This window comes from Heloderma suspectum, chromosome 3 (assembly GCF_057233095.1).
Source record: "Heloderma suspectum isolate Gila_16-S chromosome 3, 16-S_ref, whole genome shotgun sequence".
Classification (NCBI taxonomy): domain Eukaryota; kingdom Metazoa; phylum Chordata; class Lepidosauria; order Squamata; family Helodermatidae; genus Heloderma; species Heloderma suspectum.
The window spans coordinates 265,376,109-265,396,022 of record NC_139460.1 but is presented as its reverse complement, the minus strand read 5'-3'; the positions used below and the strand labels follow the sequence as shown (position 1 = coordinate 265,396,022).

General features: G+C 43.0%; 1 protein-coding gene and 1 long non-coding RNA gene across 9 annotated transcripts in view; one reads left to right on the top strand and one right to left on the bottom strand.

The window, feature by feature from the left end:
- The window catches only part of INPP5D (inositol polyphosphate-5-phosphatase D), a 95,063-nt gene that overhangs the window by 30,707 nt on the left and 44,442 nt on the right, over nt 1-19,914 (top strand). For 6 of the 7 annotated variants that reach the window (XM_084846749.1, XM_084846748.1, XM_084846752.1 and 3 more), the window contains exons 3-11: nt 3,728-3,878; nt 7,408-7,582; nt 9,321-9,461; nt 11,063-11,150; nt 13,312-13,380; nt 15,395-15,466; nt 15,734-15,857; nt 18,017-18,123; nt 19,730-19,832. In XM_084846749.1, the coding sequence (XP_084702875.1) occupies nt 3,728-3,878; nt 7,408-7,582; nt 9,321-9,461; nt 11,063-11,150; nt 13,312-13,380; nt 15,395-15,466; nt 15,734-15,857; nt 18,017-18,123; nt 19,730-19,832 (1,030 nt within the window). The remainder of the gene's footprint in view (nt 1-3,727; nt 3,879-7,407; nt 7,583-9,320; nt 9,462-11,062; nt 11,151-13,311; nt 13,381-15,394; nt 15,467-15,733; nt 15,858-18,016; nt 18,124-19,729; nt 19,833-19,914) is intronic. The other variant, XM_084846753.1, reaches the window with a different exon arrangement.
- LOC146351193 (uncharacterized) lies at nt 7,150-18,817 on the bottom strand. Of its 2 annotated transcripts, none has more exons than XR_014789545.1 (3): nt 18,434-18,817; nt 17,722-17,879; nt 7,150-9,453 (listed from the first exon to the last, which is right to left on the bottom strand). It is a non-coding gene; the product is annotated as an uncharacterized LOC146351193 (long non-coding RNA). The 2 variants fall into 2 exon arrangements; XR_014789544.1 differs by lacking the exon at nt 7,150-9,453 and adding an exon at nt 17,224-17,313.

The window sequence follows — 19,914 nt, the reverse complement described above, 5'->3', positions numbered from 1 at the left end:
GTATGAGTGAAATAATACATATAAGTGAGGGGTGTTGTTTCTCTCAGTGCCACCTGGCAAGGACAGATGTTTGACTGGCCTTTCAAGTCAACTGAATAGGAGGACATAGATTCTATGATACCTAAAGAGGTATGGTTAGATTGTTTGTCTGCAATTCTTTCTACTATTCTTTATTCTGTGAATATGGTTGCTCACCTACCTTTCACTGGAATGGTTCAAAATTCCAGCAATGGGTTCAAGATGGAGTGACAGTTCCATGCTACTTTATTGGCAGAATAAACAAAGACTGTTATAACTAAAGCATAGAGCAGTTTTCCTGAACCTGGCACCTTACAGATGTGTTGGACTACAAGTCCTATTACCCCCAGGTAGTATGGGGATTATGGTAGTTGTAATACATCTGGAGGATGCCAGGTTTGAGAAGATTGCTCTACAAAAAGAATAGGATCGTGTATTTGAAAAAACTTTGATGGTATAAATGCAAGAATTGGCCACTGCCAACTTCAAAAGATCATTATTAAAGCCATGGATTTGATTCAGATTCAATCCACGGATTTGATCCAGGTTCTCTTCCTTCAATGGAAGGAACTTCCTCCAACAGGAGTTGTTTCATCAGAACAAGAATCCTTCCTTTGTAGGAAGGGCATCTTTGAAGCCAACCCACTGTTGTTAAATTGGAAAAAAATCGTTGTTATTGTTAAATGTTATTCATTTAATAATTACATTTAAATCAATACAGTAATAAAAAAGCTGCCCTTTTTTGCTGCTGCACTGCCAAATTTTGGTGGCGGGGGCAGCTGTAAAAAAGGCCAGTGGGGCCATGTGTTGCCCACCTCAGATTATTTTATTAGTCACCCTGTAACAAATTGTTGTCAAGGTGACATACAATAAAAAGAAATAATACAAAAATCCAAGTCCACAAAATCAGAATAAAAAACAGCAGAGTAAAAACAATCCATTTAGTAAGAACAAACAAGCTAGAGGAGATGAAAATATAACAGGCATCAAGCAGCATGGAAACTAGAAAGGTCATAGAGTTAAACCACTTTAGAAGACATTGTAGCAGCAAAAATATACAGAGATATTAAAAGCCCAGGAGAATAAAAAGGTCTTTGCCTGATGCCAGAAAGATAATTAAGTAGGTGCCAAGTGGCCCTCTCTAGGGAGGGCATTCCATAACTGGGGGCTACTACTGAAAAATTCAGTTAGGTCCCAATCCTATGCATGTTTAGACAGAAAAAAGTCCTTCTGGCTGGGGAATGCTGGGAGCTGTAGGACTTTTTTTTCTGTCTAAACATGCATAGGATTGCACCTTTAGATATCAATTAAGCCCATATAGTGCCCCTATCAAGTCCAATTTGCTCTGGTGAGAAATGTTAACATATGTTCACTGTAATTTACCAGTTTGGGGAAGGTTAGGCTATAATAGAATCATAATGAAACTCTTCAAGGATGGTGACTTAGTTTAGTATGCTGATGTCTGTGAGTGTATGGTGGGGGAAAGCAGTGACAGACTATTGCTTTTTCAATATTTCCAAGCCAGGCATTTTCTTGTGCAGATAAGGAGACAAGATGAAATAGATAGGAGCTGAACACCAGTCGAGAACATCTTACTGAGATTAAAATCCCCCAAGTGACTATTGTCACACATTTACAAACTATTATTTAGCAGTGATTTCAACACAAAAGGGGAAAAAATCTGAAACTGAAGGAGTAATAATTATGAACTTGTAATTGTTGAAGAAATATGGCAAGATTTCTCCCACACACACACACAGATGAAAACAGCTACTTAGTTTCTACAAGTCTGAATGAGACAGAATCATTCTAAGATTTTATACTTAGAACTTTATACTATAGTGTTATACATGAGACCTTCTGACTGTGAAATTAAATACATTTAATAGAATAAATGCAAAGACATGTTGACATGGTGGCAATATTCTTCTGTGCAAAGTGCAATAAGAATATTGGTGCAAAGTGGTTGAAATTAGAGATTTCTTTTTGCATCAGCAACCTTTATCTCTGGTATTGTTTCTCATAGGTTACCTAAAAGACATAGTGCAGAAACAACTGAGGAAGTTGTTACTAATTTAATCATAACTACAAGAATCAAAGCAGCTAGAAGTAGATGGAAACTGAAAAGCGTGGGGAAGGAAGAATGGGGTGAATGTGAACCAGTAAATGATTGTGTCTGCACTAAATGGAAATGAGCCCCGAAAGATGAACCACAGCAGTCTCCCCCCACCCCTCCACGGAACAGAAAAATTATGATGCAATCCCAGCTGCTTTCCCCATCCTTTCAAAGTCAGAAGAGGTAGCTCTGAGATGCGCTATATCAGCCTTCCCCAAGCTAGGGCTCTCTAAATGTGTTGGATTACAACTTCTACCATTCCCAGCAGTGGCTAGGGATGATGGGAGTTGTAGCCCAACACATCTGGAGGGCCCCAGCTTGGGTAAGGCTGCTCTGTATAATCTAGGGAAAGAGCAATGTGGTGCTATTCCCTGGCTGGAAAAAGCACCACAAAAGTATCCCAGCTGTTTTTAAAGGGCCAGAAGAGACAGCTGGATGTTGGCATAATGCTGTGGTGGTCTTTCTAAGCTGCGGGGGAGAGTGCTGTAATGCTGTGCCCTTGAGCTGAGTCCTGGGGAACTAAGAAGGCATTGGGAGGAGCCATAGCTCAGTGGTAGAGCACATGCTCAGCATGTAGAAGGTCCCAGGTTCAATCCCTGGCATCTCCAGGTAGGGCTGGAAAAATTCCTGCCTGAAGCCCTGGAGAATTGCTGACTGAACTGGGTCTGACTCAGTATAAGGCACCTTCCTATGTTCCGTCATATCTTTGCTCCCAAGTTTCGAGAAAATGGGCATTGGTTGCTGCCTTTCTTCTTAATATTGCTTGCATTCTTGCATCCCCTCAAGGACCCGCTGTGACCTTTTTGCATTGCACTTTGAGGACAAAATTGCTTGTCTCCGCAGCGAACTTGATGCTGTTGTTAGTGCAGTTCTAGTTGAAGTGTCTGATGCCACCATCTCCCTGATTTTGTGGGACTGCATGAGGGGAGCTATGTGTACCCCCTCTGTTCTGACTTGCAGTAAGGCAATTCCAGTGTTCATGCTTGCCCAGGAGGAATTCTTAGTGGCAATTTGCCACGTAAGTGGCAAATTGCTACATGTGTGGTCTTGTGTGTTCCATCATGTTTTAAATATTCCCTGCTCCCCTGCCATATAAATCATGAAAGACAAAAGACAAACAGTGTGAGCAACTGAGCTCTCTCCACAGACTCTGAAGGGGAAGCCCATCAATGGGTGTAACCCAAGACGATCAAGGAATATAGCCACTATATTTGATTATACTCACACACACACATGGGGTAAGGAGTAAGCAGGGGAAGAATATGTGATTATTGCAGTTACCTAGGGTTTAGTACATGTATGTATGTATGTATTTATTTATTTATTCGCACTATTTCTATACCACTAAATATAATAAAATCTCTAAGTGGTTAGTATATACTTAGTGAGCACACATGCTTAGGCTTACATTGCAGCAGTATAGGAGTAAAGGCTGGTGTCAAAGGCTTAACAGAAAAGATGAAAAAGTATGACTCTTTGTGGACTGTGTTTGCTGAGTTTTCTCTGTTTAATTGTCTACTCATAAATATTCTTTCGTTGGCGGGGATGACTTCCAGCAACATCTGATGTTGGTGCTTTGTGTGGTGTTTTCAGGCATCCGAAGGTGTTCCAGTACAGTATTTCAACAATTTGGAAGAACTGATAGGGTTTTACAAGAAAGAAAATATGGGGCTGGTGCGGAGCCTTAAATTCCCAGTCCAGCATGAAGAGGAGGAAACAACAGATGAGCTGGAAGAGGATATGGGTAAGACATCCAAAACACATAAGCTTGTGTTGTTCTTAATAGGTCCCAAGGTTGCCAGAATGCTGGAAATAAAGAGTAATAAATTGTCTGGACCTGACCAGCTGAAGAAGGAATGACAAGTACTTAGTCTTTACCCTTTGCCTTGTGTCTGAGACAGCAAGCTAAACATTAGCCATGTATGGTCAGTATAGCCTGCAAGACATATCTCACCTGGTAGAGACATGTCATAGAATCATAGAATAGTAGGGTTGGAAGGGGCCTATAAGACCATCGAGTCCAACCCCCTTGCCAATGCAGGAATCCAAGTCAGAGCATCCCTGACAGATGGCTGTCCAGCTTCATCTTGAATGCCTCCAGTGTGGGAGAACCCACTACCTCCCAGGGTAATGGGTTTCATTGTTGTATTGCTCTAACAGTCAGGAAGTTTTTCCTGATGTTCAGCTGGACTGGAATCTGGCTTCCTGTAACTTGAGCCTATTATTCCATGTCCTGCACTCTGGGATGATCGAGAAGAGATTCTGGCCTTCCTTTCTGTGACAACCTTTGAAGTACTTGAAGAGCGCTATCATATCTCCCCTCAGTCTTCTCTTCTCAAGGCTAATCATGGCCAGTTCTTTCTCCTCATAGGATTTTGTTTTCAGTCCTCTGATCATCTTTGTTGCCCTCCTCTGAACCCTCTCCAGTTTGTCTGCATCCTTCTTAGTGGTGCCCAGAACTGGACACAGTACTCCAGATTAGGCCTAACCAGTGCTGAGTAGAGAGGAGCTAGTACTTCAATGTGTACTAAGTCATTCAAGAAGTATGGGGTACTCCAGGATCAAGCAAGGTTTTACTAATCTCCTAGCACTACACCCTCAGACATTTCCCTGTTAGCATTCATTCAATCAATCAATCAATCAATCAATCACTCTTTATTACAGTCCAATGACCAAAGTATCTGTTAACATTAGAAATAACAAGAATTGGTCTGTGCTTTCGGCTAGTTTTAGAAGTATTTTCTTTGTTTTACATTTACAAGCCATGTGAACTCAGGGCTTCTTCACATGGAGGTTTTATCCTGCTATTGAGATTGCTCACTCAAAGAAGTTTGTGGGTCATTTTCATGATGTTGTCAACCTTCAGGGCACATCCAGAGGCATTTCTTGGTTATCGAGGCTGCTTTTCCATTAAAGAAAAGATCCGCAGGCCTACTGTTGTGGAGCCTTTCCCCGCTTACAATGGGCTCCCAGACGGAGACCATGTGATTGCTAAGAGGAGCAGTTTTTAATTTTCAAGGTTCCATAGAACTCAATGAAACATCACCATCTAGTGGCTGTTTTAATAGTGCAACAATCCAACATATTTTAATACTTCATTATTTCCGGATCTATTTAACATGGAATAACTAGGAAATACCTCTGGATGTGCCCTGGAGGTTGACGATGTCATGAAAAGGACCTGCAAACTTCTGTGAGTGAGCAATCTCAATAGCAGGATAAAACCTCCATGTGAAGAAGCCCTCCATGTTAAATAGATGGAGAAATAATGAAGTATTAAAATACATTTCCTATTTATTTATTTTGATATCATTCACCCAGCATATAGATTCTTCTTGCAATCATTTACAAAATTAAAAACACAAAACAAAGTTAAAACAATAGAATACCAACTACTGACAAAATTAAAAACATAGAGAGAAAACTTCAGTACACAATTGTAGTTAGTTCTACAGCCTACAAGTTTTTCAGAAGAGGAAGGTTTAAACTCAACGTTAAGAGTCTTGCAAGATTGCCTGCTAAATGCTACTGCTTGGGGAAGGAGTTCTAAAGAGAGGGTGGTACCACATAGAATACCTGAGATCTGGCTTCCCACACTCCTATTTCTGTGAATGGGGGTATGCTAGATAGACTTTCGTCAGGTGATCTCTCAGGATGTGGAGAACAATATGGGCAAACTGTGGAGCATCTCCTTTTAATTATTTTTATTATTATTTATATACAGAATTTATATACTGCTCCACATCTGAACAGATTCCAGAGCAGTGAACAATAAAAGATAAAATGATAAAAAGATGAAAGAAATAAAACTCCATATGAAAAATTCTTTAAAAAACCCAAAAACCAATATGATAAAAAATACTGCCTAACACATTGATGCTGTGGATGGGACTCAAATCCCCATTATGTGCTATGATCAGCAGGGTTGAAAATATAACCAGAGGAGCTATATAACCATTGTAATCCGAAGGACAAAATAGATTGCACCGGCCACTTCAACTCTGAGTGTGAGTGTAGCAGAAAGCTTGTGTTCTGGACAATTTAGCCATGTTAGTGATACAATGGAACATGGTGTTTTTGATGCCAGAAACTCCACAATTAATTTGGGGGGTATTGAAATCTCTTCCCTTTTAACTGGGAATTCAGCGTACCCCTTAAAGAAATTGCTCTTGAAGCCATTGGTGGACACTTAACAAAAGAAAGGAAATATTAATTTACTGTTTGTGACATACCTTAAAGAACTACTGGCATTTTTTCACCGTCTCTTTTGAAGTTGCAGCCCAGGGCCAGCACCAGACTCTAATGAGCCCTCAGCAGAGTTCTGCCAATGCCCCCACTGCAGTGCCCGCCCCCCACCCAAGCCACCCCCCACCCAAGCCACCCCCCCATCCCTGCATGAACAAGTGGTAGAAGCTGTAGACTAAACAACCAGAAGTTAGGTGAGGAAAAGTTTGAATTATCACATTGCTTTCCACTAACATTATCACATTGCTTCCAACTAAGCTTTCGTAATGATGGCTTTCAGGCTTGGCAATTTGGCTTTAGCAAGAGCATCAGTAATAAAAAAAAATCTAGCCTGTCATTTTAATGTTCATTATTTCTCAAGAAGCTCAGATGAAAGTGGTTCAGTTCCCTAATAATATGCTATGTGTACTGGTTATTTCCACAAACATAAAGAAGGAGAGATGAAGACTGGTTGTATATACTTCTAATTTTGTCTGAATGTGTACAAACCTATTCTCTCAAATGTATTCCAAAACCTTCTAAAAGCTACTCTAGTTTTGGTTGTGAAATGGGTGAATTCTTCATTGGTATTTGGTTCACAACAGAAGGTACTGTTGAAGTACGGAAAATTTTCTGCTACCGAGTGGGCAGAGTTTTTTCTACTACTTAGTGGGCGTGATTACAGATATTAATTTGTGGTGAAGCATAAAACTTTTTTATTTATTTCATTTATATACCACCTTTCCTCCATGCTCAAGTACATGGTTTTCCCCACCATTTTTTTTTTTCTTCATAAGAACCCTGTGAGGTAGATTAGGCTGAGAGATAGTGACCAACCCACGCTCATTCTGTGAGTTTCCTGACTGAGTGGGGATTTGAACTTGGGTCTCCCCCAGTCCTAGTCCAAAATTCTAACCACTACACCACACTGACCTTACACAGAGCGCCGCATATATACTACTCCACTAAAAACACAGAACTTTAAACCATTAAAAATAGCATGGAAAGAGAGCACCTGGATCATGATCTTTCCTTTACTTTTGTGACAGATCATATTATGCCTGTACCACCTACTTTACCTCCACGCAGTATTTCAATGCCACCTCTGGTAAGTGAGGCAAAAGAAGATTTCCCCCCAAATGAATGTGCCCAGGTGGCAGAAGTGAGCAAACCATCCCTTTCTGAGACATTGCTCCAGCGCTTACAGCACCAAGATACCAGCAGGTGAGGTCTAGCAATTCATTTATCTCAGGAAGTGGAGACAGGAACACAAAAGTCTAGAGACCCACTTTACTATATCACTTATCACAGCCATCTTGAATAAGGCCCCCAAGAGACATCCTATGCAATGGCTTAGAAGACAGACTTGTGCTAGGTGCATCTTTTCCAATCATAGTGTTGCAGAGACTGGAGAAGTTGCAGCTGGTGACATTCTCTCTGTTTTCATAGCTCTAAAATGTACAGGAGCCCAGCAACCCTAATGATCATATTACAAGCACAGTAATGAGAACATCTGTTCCACCTGATAAGAGGGTGGGGCACAAGATTATCTTGTAGATAGCACATAGAAGTGCTGGTTGGGAGTCCCCTCAGGAAAAGGTTAGGAGGGTTGGTTATGTGTGGGTGGCACACAGGAAGGAGGCCTTCCTTCCCCTTCTATTAGGAGTTACTCAAACATAACATGCTAGTGAACAAGAACACTCCACAAGAGAGCTGGTGCAGCACCATGGCTAAGGGTGCAATCTTATGTGTACTTACTTGGGAGTAAGTCCCACTGAACTCATTAGAACTTACTTCTGCATAAACCAGCATAGGCTCAGGCTGTGCAACACTGAGCTACAAATCAGGATGTCCCTGCTTTGAGCTTTGTCTCCACCATTAACTCGTGAGGTGGCCTTAGACAAGCTACTTTTAGGCCCAGCCCAGTCCCGTTTGCAAAACCAGAATAACAATATCTAAGTCTTATTATACTCAGTAATACCTTACAAAATATGGAAAACATTTTGAACACTCTAAAAGCACTATGTAGATGTTACATATGATTACAAAAGGGCATGTAGATAGGCATGTATTTTCCATCAACTTCTTCCTTAGAAAAATGATCAAGCTTCAATGGATAGGCAACAGAATAGGGGACTCATTCTGCCACAGTTGTCTCCCCAGCTTCTCTCCCTCGCCTTCATTCTCTGCTAGAAAGCATATCAGGCATGATATTGTTGCATGTGTGCACCCAACTTCCAAGCAGCGAGAAGTTTCAGGGGTTCCACCACTTATCCAGGCTTCAGTGTACTTGGAAGGAGGTCCCGGAAGGCTTTTGTGATACAAGGTTTATGTAAACATATATACAGGCTGAGGTTAAGATGAGGGTTCTCAGCATTAACACTCCAATGGATTCCTGTTCCGCATCAGATGTCTAGGGGAGCCCATAGTGCTAATAGGATATCCTGCAAAGAGCAAAGTCCGCTCTCTGCCACCCAAATTACAGATTTAGCTTGCGCCCATTGTTCTCACAGACCTCTGAATTAACACATTCCTTAGGAAGGTGGGAGAGAAATGTAAGAAGGGAATAGTGTCCATGAAAGCTTATGCCAGAATAAATGTGTTGGCCTTTAAGGTGCCACAAAAGCCTTTGTTTTTGTTGCAACAGGCTAACATGGCCACCTCTAAAAATCTACCTCTGGCTCTCTCTGAGGACAGCCATCAGTCAGCTAATCTCCATAACAGCAGGGAATGTCTCCAGCTAAACTTGTCCAACCAATTTGACCCATTCTAATAGTCTCTTTTCACAACCACAGGTGTTGGGGGTATCCTTGAGAGATCATTCAAACCAACTAGCCAGCTTAAAACACTATATACAACATCCTGATAGTTACCATTCACCAGGATCTTTTTGCCACACTTGTCACAGCTTAGGTTTATACATCTAAGGTCTGGTCTTCCAAGCTCTTTCTTTCTTTTGCAGTATTCCAGAAGAGCACCTCAAACTCATCCAGGATTATTTGCGAGTTCATATTGCCAGTGATCTTGAAACAATACAGCTAGGCTCTTGGACGCTCACTCAGCTGAAGAAACTGCTTGCAGGACTCTGCAAAGGGCTTTTCAGGTAAATGCAAATGAGTCGGGAGAAGGGATGTGCGAATCAGCAAAACTCAAGCTCGCCAAAGTTCTCCAAATTCTAGCTTGAAGCTCGTTCTGACTCAAGTCTGTATCAGATTGCGTGCTTTGTTTTTTTCTTTTTGCATGAAAATCCATGTGTATTTTTGTCTGTATTTTTCCAAATGTACACATCAATTGTGTGCATCTTTGAAATGTACGCATTCTTCTCCCATTGATTAAAGCATATTTGTGTGCATTTTTCAAAGGTATGCATTTCTTTCATGCACATTTTCCAAGTGTATGCATGCTGTCAAATGCATTTTTGGGGTCCATAAATCCCATTGCAAGCTCAGAAACGTACGGACTTTGACCACATATTGTGTCCAAGTCTGTGTTCAGTTCAGAAGGTACTAACTGGGTAAATCCTGATCAAAAACGAACTGAAATGAATTTCTCATACACCCCTAGTTTGGAGGCACATTTCAATGTGGAGTTAATTGGGGGGTTCTATATAAAGGATCTATATAAGGATTGATAGTAGTTGACCTAAGTAGACCTGCCAGACCCATGCCTTTTGGTGGGATTCTACTCCGACCTTTTTATAGAGAGAATAAAGTCCAAGTTGTGGCTGACATGGAGGTGTGACTTTTCCCTTATGCACCCTCATGAAAATTAAGTTTAGCCTAAGCCAGCCTTCCCCAACATGGTGTCTTTCAGATGTAGGGTGATGTTTCATGCTTGTGGGTTTCCCTTGGGCAGCTGGTTGGCCACTGTGTGAACAGAATGCTGGACTAGATAGACCCTTGGTCTGATCCAGCATGGCTCTTCTTATGTTCTGACAAGACCCATCATCAGCCATGCTGGCTGGGAATGATGAAAGTCATCGTCCAATGAATCTAGAGGACACCAGGTGAGGGAAGGCTGATCTAAATTCTCTCTCTTATCATTGTTTCTGAAACTCCATCCCCACAGGACATTCGGTGCGGGGGACCTGCACTTTCAGAACTCCTGTCTTAACAATCCAGCCTAAATCTAAATGCATGTTTCTAAAGATGGACCTCTGCAGCTGTGACTTAAAAACACAGGATAACATAACTTCAAGCAGACTCCTTTAGACTGGTTAGCAATAGTGTATCCTTCTGGCACAGGGGTGCACAACCTGCAGCCCAGGGGATACATGCACACACACCCCAGTCTTAAAATCCCTGACCCCCCTTGTCGCCACCAAATTCCTCCCCCCAGTGATGCTGATACAGGTCGCTCTTTCCTCGCTGGTAGCAGCAGTGAGATAAGAGTGATTTGTATCGGGATTGCTGAGGACAAGCAAGAGAGAAGGCTCTCCGCTTCCTCCCCAAGAGATCCTCATATAGATTACTCTGTCCCCACTCCTGCTACCAGTGAGGAAACAGCGATCTCTATCAGCATCACTGGGATGTGTGTGTGCGTGCGTGCGCGCGTGCATGCATGTATCCCCCTTCCCCACAACTCTAGAACCGGCATCACATGTAGTCCTTGGGGCTGAACTGGTTGTGCACCCCTGATCTACCACCACTACACAGATTGGTTCTCATAATCACAAATCCCTTCCTCGTCCTTTTGCATTTTCAGCGAGGTGTGTCGGACTCTTCCTTCTCTGGAGTCTTTACATATGGTGTTTGAGCAGCAGTTGCCCCTTGGTAGCCATCGCCATTCTCAGGTATGTTGGGAGCTGCTAATTGCACAGGGATGCCTACTGAAATTTACTTGTTTAGTTAGTGTGAAGGAGTGCTGGAGCTAGCCCCAACGTCCCTGCAAGGCAGGACAGGCCAAACCTGGCCTCAAGCCCCAAAATGCACCCAGTAACCTCCCTGTCCTGTCAAGAGACACTTAATTTAGCACTGAGTTTGAACAGAAAGGATCACACCAACTTAGAGTTGGATAACTATTATAGGGAAAGGGATAGAGGGAAGGGAGAGAATTAGAGTGGTGGGTTGTACAGAGAATTACAAAGCTGAAAACGTGCAAGGAAAACCAAAGCATACAGGGAGAGTCTTTATATCGCACCCCCAAGCAAAATAACCAAACTGGCTAGCCTATCCTTTCACCTACTTAGGTACGGGCCTTTCAGGATAGTATCCAACCAACAGCAGGTCCAAAACCACCAAGACAAGGGGAGATGCCACACTTCTCCCTTGACCTCCTTTAAAGGCCCAGGCCCAGCAACCCAGGGCAGATTTCCCTTAGCCAATCATCAGCTCAGCCCCCAAAGGGACCACCTTCACCCAGAAGAGGTAGGCTGTTCCCACCAGACCCAGCTGTTATCTATTTCCCAATTAGCAGGGACTGAACATGGCCTTGAGAAACAGGGCCAAGGAGCTGGCAGATAACACAGTATTCCAGATGGATGCCTGGGATGTGACGCCCAGGCCTGGTCTCATGGTGGGAAACAGGCTGTCGTTCTTGACAGTTAGCATCTCTGCTCTTTCTAACTTGCCTCTTGACTCCAGTGTGTGGAGCATATGGTGAGCTATGTCACAGTTTCAACTGACCTGTAAAACCACCATTTGCTTTTTCTTTTGCCTCAGTTCATGAGGTGCAGCTAGGTTCTTCAAGGTTTTTGTCAGTGACCCAGTACTGCAAGTACAGAGTTTCTCATTGCCTCTGTAGTTTCTCATCATGCCTTTAGGCAGAGGTGCTGAACCTTAGGCCTGGGGACCAAATCCAACCCCTGGGGTCCCAATCTAGTCCCCCAGGGTTCTCCAGATGCCCACACCATTTTCCTTGGCCACCAATCATTTGGCGATTTCCTGGGTTTTGTGCAGTTCTTTCCCTATTCTAAAAGATTGAGATCCCTCTCTTAAGGCTTTGTTACTGACAGTAAGACCTTTATGTGAAAATATGCTGGTATTGTTAATTTTTTGCATTTTGGCCCCACCCCTTTTGCTTTCAGCCCTGCCCACCACTGGAAAGTGGGCCCTGAGAGATTCTCTGTAAATGAATTTACCCCTCGGACTGAAAGAGGTTCAACTCCCCTGTCTTAAGGGGAGGGCCACAGCTTAGTGGCAGAGCACGTGCATTGCATGCAGAATCCTTGGCAATTCCAGGCAGGAGTGAGAAAGACCCTGCCTGAAACTCCAGAGAGCCACTGCCAATAGACATTACTGAGCTAGATGGACCAACGGTCTGACTTGGCATTCAGCATTATAGGTTCATAAATTCACCCAGTGGAGACTGGTGGCTCCAATGTCAGTGGGGCGGTAAATCTGCTCCGGGTTTCAGTCAGAACCAGTCAGAACTCTAAGGGAGCTGTCCAAGGCACTGAACCTATTTTGGGGATAGGGTTCAGCACCTTGGATAGCTCCTTTAGAGTTCTGGCTGGTTCTGACTTAAACCCAGAGCAGATTTACCGCCCCACTGACATCGGAGCCACCAGCCTCCCCTGCATTCACCTCTCTCTGTGTTCCACTGGCAAGTCTTTCCTTCCATCAACCCTTATAAATCAGGTGTCCATGTTTCTTTCTGCTTGAAGCCCTGGAAAGTCCTGCCTGTGACTCTATAAATGGCACCATTTTTCCCTGCGTGGATCAGCTCTAGACCCATAATTACAACATTTCCTTTCTGTCACTTGCCAGCCTTCTCTCACCAGTGCACCAAGTTTGAAGGATGTTGTTTTCAATTTTAAGTCTTCAGTAAGTTCAGTTAAATTCTGAGCCGTCATGTTTCAGATTTCAGATAGCTGGCTGGGATAATATAAGGTGTTCTAATGCTGACTGTCCTTTTTGGCATCCATGCATGCAGAATAATTCCAAGTTTCCACTGGGAGAAAGAGCTGTTTCATTGGTACTTACACTTTTGGTTTTCTCTGTGATTCTCACTAGCCGTCTTGTGAAGCCACCCGTGCAAAACTGGTCCAGTTGACAGGCTTGCTGGGTTCCATTGAAGACAAGGTACGCTGACTTTGATAGACCTACTTTATTCTCTCTTCATCTTTTGAATGGCTTTACCCACCCATTTTTTATTGCTACATCTGTGTTTCATTCATGTTTGCATTTACTGAAGGAGATGGGGGTGGCTGCCGTGGGGAGGGAAATCCAGAAGCATTTGCTGAGAAATGTACTAAAACATACCATTTCTCCTTTCTTGTGCTAGTCAGGGAGTGAGCTGTTGTAATGTGCCTAGGCTCCTTCTTTTCTAACAATTCCCAAGTTTATCTTTTCAAAACTGGTTTGTTCTTTAGGAGCCCTTTCTGTTACAGGGCCATGTCTCATTATGAACCTGTCCACTTATTAATATCTGCAGGAGAGGCCCATTTGAGGACACCCTCCCACTTGCAGAGGCCTGTTTGTTGGGCATGCGTGAAGGGTCTTTCTCCTGCATCGCTCCCTTCAGAGCTAAGATTGTCCCCACTAGGGATGGGTGAATCTGTCCATTTCACTTTCTTCTGCACTCAGATTTTTAAAATCTCAAGTTCTTTCTCTCCTGAATATGAAGAACTTTGCGAATTTTGGTAAATTCTTACCACGCTGTCAACTTTTCAGAAAAGAGTTAAAATGCATCTTTCATGGAGGAGAAGGCTATCAATGGCTACTAGTCCTGATGGCTATATGCTACCTCCACTATCAGAGGCAGTATGCCTACATACACCAGGTACTGAGGAACGTGGGCAGGAGGGTGCTGTTGCACTCATATTTTGCTTCTGGGTTTCCTGTGGGCAGCTGGTTGGCCACTGTGTAAACAGAATTCTGGACTAGATGGCTCCTTCCTTGGTCTGATCCAGCATGGCTCTTCTTATGTTCTTATCTCTTTAATTTGGATTTTAAAAGTGTGAATGGTGGTTTTAGAAAGCAATCCTGTGGCCCCTAGACAGCGCCTGGGACACCATAGGATGCTGGGGATCTTCTCCTCAATGCCCACAGACAGTGCTACAAGCAAGGAGGAAGAGATCCAATTGTGGATCTGCAACCTCATAAGAGAAGTTGGAGAGGGAGAAAAGGAGGTGTGCTGATGAGCAGGCAGGAGAGGGAAAGGGAGAGGCTGGATTACGCAGCATCCTATGGCCTCCCCAGTACTCTCCCTGCCCACCAAAAGGTAAGTCAGCTAGATTGGCTCAGAGGCCCATCTAGCTGCTTTTTGTATGTTAAATGGAGGAAGGGAGGTGAAATCACCTCCATCCTCCTCTTGCCCTGCCTTACTCCTGCTGGCAGGGCATAGGACAGGTGGAAGGCTCCAAACTCAGAGTCCTCTGTCTATCCGGGAGCACAACCCATAGGATTGTACCCTTAATGTTCTTTTAATGTTTTGATATGGTTTTATCGCATTCTGTTTTTATGTGTCATTGTTTTTATTTGAATTGTTGTACACTACCTTGGTGGCATTTGTAGAAAGATGATATGCAAATATTGTAAATAAGTAAGTAAAGAAAGAAAGAAAGAAAGAAAGAAAGAAAGAAAGTGTACCCATATGACAAATACATTTTTCTATCCACTAATGTCTTGCAGAGTCAGGGGGCTGAGAACAGCCCCAGCTCCATCCTGCGTGGATGTGCATTTGGTACTCCATTACATATGAAGTGATGTTCAGACAATGACAAGCTAGAGTTGAAGAGGAAGCTTGAAAAAGAAATCTTTCAATTTCTTCACAATTTCTTTACAATCAAGAATCTCTGTGGCTAAATCATAGTGTTTATTGTTTATCTTTGCTGGTTTACATATTATGACAAGGATGATCTCAATCTGGAATCTCTACTTTGGTTAAAGCTAGTGGAGGCTGGTGGCTGCGATGTCAGTGGGGCGGTGAATCCACTCCAGGTTTCAGTCAGAACCAGTCAGAACTCTAAAGGAGCTCTCCAAGGTCTGAAACCCAGAGCAGGTTCACCGCCCCATTGAAAGTGGAGCCATCGGCCTCCGTTGGTTTAAGCGTAGAATTGCTAAATAAGAAATCTATGTGCTTACATTTTTACAGGCGAAAAAACTGTTGATCGAAGGGCCTGACTCAACACATCGGCGTTCCATTATCCCTCCTGTAACCTTCGAGGTGAATTTGCCTTTTTTTCAATAGTGGAAGTATTTCTCATGCTATAGAGAAGCACTTTAAGTGCCAGAATGCCATTCTTATGCTCTTTTCTGATAAAAACCAATAAGAATCACGGTCAGCCTCAATATTGTGCTACAGGAAGATTTGCATACTAGAAAGAGACATTCCTGCTTGTAATGATGTAATGTTATGTCTCTGGGAGTTAGTTATGTAATATCCAGAATGGTGGGGAAATCACTTTGAAATAATGTTTCTCTTTTCTCATAGGTGAAAGCAGACTCTCTTGGGATCTCTCCCAAAATACATCTTAAAGTTGATGTTGAGATGGGAAAACTCATCATCAAGAAAGCTAAAGATGGTCCTGAAGACAAGTTCTATACCCACAAGAAAAGTAAGATGCTGTACTCATCAATCATGAGTGGACTGTTGATCCTATTGGCACTCACTGAATATTTTCAGTGATGCTCCACAGATCTGGGGGTACAAATTCCCCAGTATGCGGAATTACGTTTTTTCAGGGCTGCTTCAGATTTTGGCTGCAGGGGGGGAAGGTCATGGTACAGATCACTCAGATATCTATTTTGAAATGAGTATAGCTATTGGGCAGCCTTTCTCAATGCTGGGTCCCCAGATGTCGTCAGACTACAATGGTCATCACCCCCAAGCATTGTTGGCTGTGGATGATGGGAGCTGTAGTCCAAAAACATCTGGGAATGCAAGTTTGAGAAAAACAGCTTTATGGTCTAAACTAGATGAGACTGTGGAGATGTGTGATCAAATTTCCAGTCTCTTTACATTTTGGGTAAAAAGCAAGTGTGGTGGATGGGTGATTTGGATCAGGAGAACCATGGCGCTTGGGAGGGAGATTTTAACCCTTTCCTCCTGCACTGTTTTCCCAATAAAAAACCCACCCCCCTGAAATTGTGATTTGCCTTCTTAGGAAAAATGTAGGGACCTGTAGAGCAAATGGCAGCTTTGGTGGTGTGTGTGCAGATTTTCATTGGTGAAAAGGTTAACCCCACTCTGCAAGCACCTGAGTCCCAGTCTGAATGCCACCTGCTCCCCATCTGCAGCTGCTGTGTACCAACATTTAAAGAGAAGGGGAATCCAATCACAGATCTCCACCATCTCATCTAGTTTGGTCCTCTTTGTCACTTCTGAAAATGTCCTTTGTTTTTGTCCTCAGTATTTTTGTTTTGTCAACAACAGTTTGCTATCCAGTAATCTTTTCCCCAAAGATAAGGCCATAACTTTTCCTTCTCTAGTTGAAATCTTCCTTTGTTTCTTTGCAAAAGCATATATTTCCATTCCGTTTTGCATCAGTCACTTCACTCTGTCTTATTTTTTGATTCCCTCTCATTTTTTCTGATTCACTTATGTCCTTTCACACTCCATTTCTACTGTAATGGCAACATGTTCTTCCTACATGTCCCCTAAACCTAGCAGAGTTTCCTTCCATCATCTTCTCTGTGATATGTAAGCTTTGATCTGGGGAGGCTATAATAATATTATTATCCCTGTTTCAATACCTAAAGCTTTTCTTAGAGAAGATTAAAAAACAAGGATAGCTGTTCTGGTTCATGAGAAAAAAATCCAAAATCCACAGTTGGGCAATACCTTTATTAGGACCAACCAGAAGTTCCACAAAAGTCTGCAAACTTTTGAGTTCTCCAGAACTCTTCATCAGGCAATATGGCACAAAAAGAAGGTGATGTGGCAACAAATAGTAAAGTCCAAAATATATTTTTGGCCAGATGTTGCAGCCAAAGAACAGGAGGAGTGTTACTTTCGGTAGCAAATTCCATAGTTTCACTCTGCACTATGTGAAGAAGTACTTCTTGTCTGTCCTGCAAATCAGTTTCATTTATAACTGTTGATTCCGTCTCCTTGTAAAGTTCATGACAGCTTATACAATTGGAATCAATAAATGTCTTCCGGACCAATAATGGACTTTGATTAGGCACAGAAATCTATCTTTCAGAACATAGTCCCTTAAGAACTGATCAGAAATTACTAAGGAATATAATAAGGCTAGCAATGTTGTCATCTGAAGGCAATTTTGCTAAAGCCCTACTTGTGTTTTTTTCTTCTACTATGTGTTGCTTCCTGAGCCAGAACATGGGACTTTGAATCTCGCTTCTGCTGACTGTGGGGATATTATCCACATCAGCACTTGTCCTAGTAGCCAGTGCCAAGTTCTATAAATTCTGTCAGAACTTCATATCACTGTAAGGAAAAGGAAAAGTGATGCATACCTGTTTTTGGTCATAGATCTTCCTCAAGATTTCTTCTCATTAGACAATCCCAATGCTTAATGTGCAGAAACTGTTCCAGCAACAGTGAGGCTTCAGAATCACAACAAGCTTGCACCTCGGGCTCAGTCTTGAGTTGCTGTCATTTTTTTAAAACTTGCCTATCATAAACCAGAAGGAGTTTACAATCCTTACCGAGTTTCATGTATACAGACATTGATCAGCACTGGTTCTTTTGGCTGCAAAATTTCTGTTGCCTTAAACCAGTGACATCTGTTTAGTTCTTGCCTCTGCTTAGTCCTACAGCTCATCAAATCTCAGAAGTTCCCTAACAAGCTGGTGATTACACTGGAGACAGAAAAAGAGAAAACACAGAAAAAAGAATATGTATTTGCTGACTCCAAGGTAAATTCCCCACTATGGGTGCTTCCACACACTAGAGTCCTTTAGCACAGCGGAGCCATTGCTATGTATGGCATTATTTCCCATTAAAACAAATTAAACATTATGAGAGGAAATCGGTAATTAAAACCTTCCCACATACACACAGCTCTCTAAGGGAAACCAGTGCTGGGGCAATTTAGATAGGCATTTAAAGGGAGAAATCACAGACTTGTAATCTCTAACTGCCCAGCCCAGATGAACAGGAAGCAAGAAAATGGCTGTAAACTTTTGCAGAAGAGAAAACCAAACCAAGGGATTTTAGGCTTCTTACCTGCTCTAAGCAGACAAGACTGGAATATATTCAGGGAACATCTCATAAGCACAAGTGAGTCTGTAAGATAGAATAAAGCAATCACAATACCCGCTCTGTTCATGTCTGCACAAGGGCAAAGAAACAGGCAAGTTAGGCAGCTATCCATTGTTAAGAGGACAAAGAAACACTTCAGGTCTGGAGCAGCTTAGTGAAAATTCTTGGAACAACTTTCAGTCTTAGCATAGCTGAAGTAAACTGTCTACAAAAGAAAGACTAGAACAAGGATGTGGAATCTCCGGCCCACCGGCCTAATCCAGCCCGTGGAAGTTCCCCATCCAGCCCATGGAGGCTTGGGCTCCCTCAACTGGCCCCATCCACTCCCCTCCTCAAACGCCTCCTCTCCCCAAGCCCTGCCTCTGGCCAGAGGTGGGGCTTGGGGAGAGGAATGCCTCCTGGGGAAAGGAATTCCTTGAGGAAGAGGCGGGGAGAGGAATGCCCTTGTTCCCTCCCATCACTCTTACTTAGTGTATTGGTATTTAGCATAGGAGCTCCTGCAAGTGCCAGCCAAGTGTACTTCACTCCTGCTTCTCATTCTCTGTGCAGGGAATGAGAAGCAAGAGCGAAGCCAACTGTGCATTTGGCTGGTGCTTGTGGGAGCTCCTGCAAATGCCAGTGCAGTCCCCTCCTGCGCCACTCACTGCCCCAGTTGGGACAGTGTGTGGAATGTGAAGGAGGCACTGGCTCAGTTGACCCTTGGTGCAAATGCTCCTCCAGGCACCAGCCATGACTCTTTCTCTGTGCGGAGAAAGGCAGGGAGCTCTGTGTTGCTCTCTGTGCAGGGAAAGGCCAAATGGGGCAGGTGGGTAGAGATGACGTCAGGGGAGTGGGAGGGCCTCCATCCTCTTGATGTCATCCAGCTCGCTGGATTAGTCTGGGGGCGGGGGGATGACAATTCAGCCCCCAACTAAAAAAAGGTTCCTTGCTCCTGGACTAGAATAATCTATATCTAAATGTTCATATGCTTTTCCTGTTCTTTAGCTTCACAAGAATCAGACATTTTCTTAACATCTGATTCAAATGTTACACACCTGGGGGAGGCCACTAAAAATACCCACTAACATTGAAACCCCTCAACCACAGTGTTTTACCTATTCACACAGAGTGTGACCACACCATTGCTAGTTCGAGCCAGATGGCACACCACTGCATGGAAACCATTTTCTTTAGCCTCCATGTAATGGTTGAAGTTGCCCCTGGACCAAAAGCATTGTCTTATTAACCCCATTTCTTTTTAATTTGCTCCTCCATTTTCAGAAGAGAGAAGGCTTCTGTCAACTTCTACAGCAAATGAAGAATAAGCATTCCGAACAGCCAGAGCCTGACATGATCACCATCTTCATTGGGACCTGGAACATGGGTATACATTTCAGTTCTGTGTTCCAGTCTTTGCTGTCCAAATTGCTGCAACTTTGATCTCAATGACTGGGTTCATATAACAC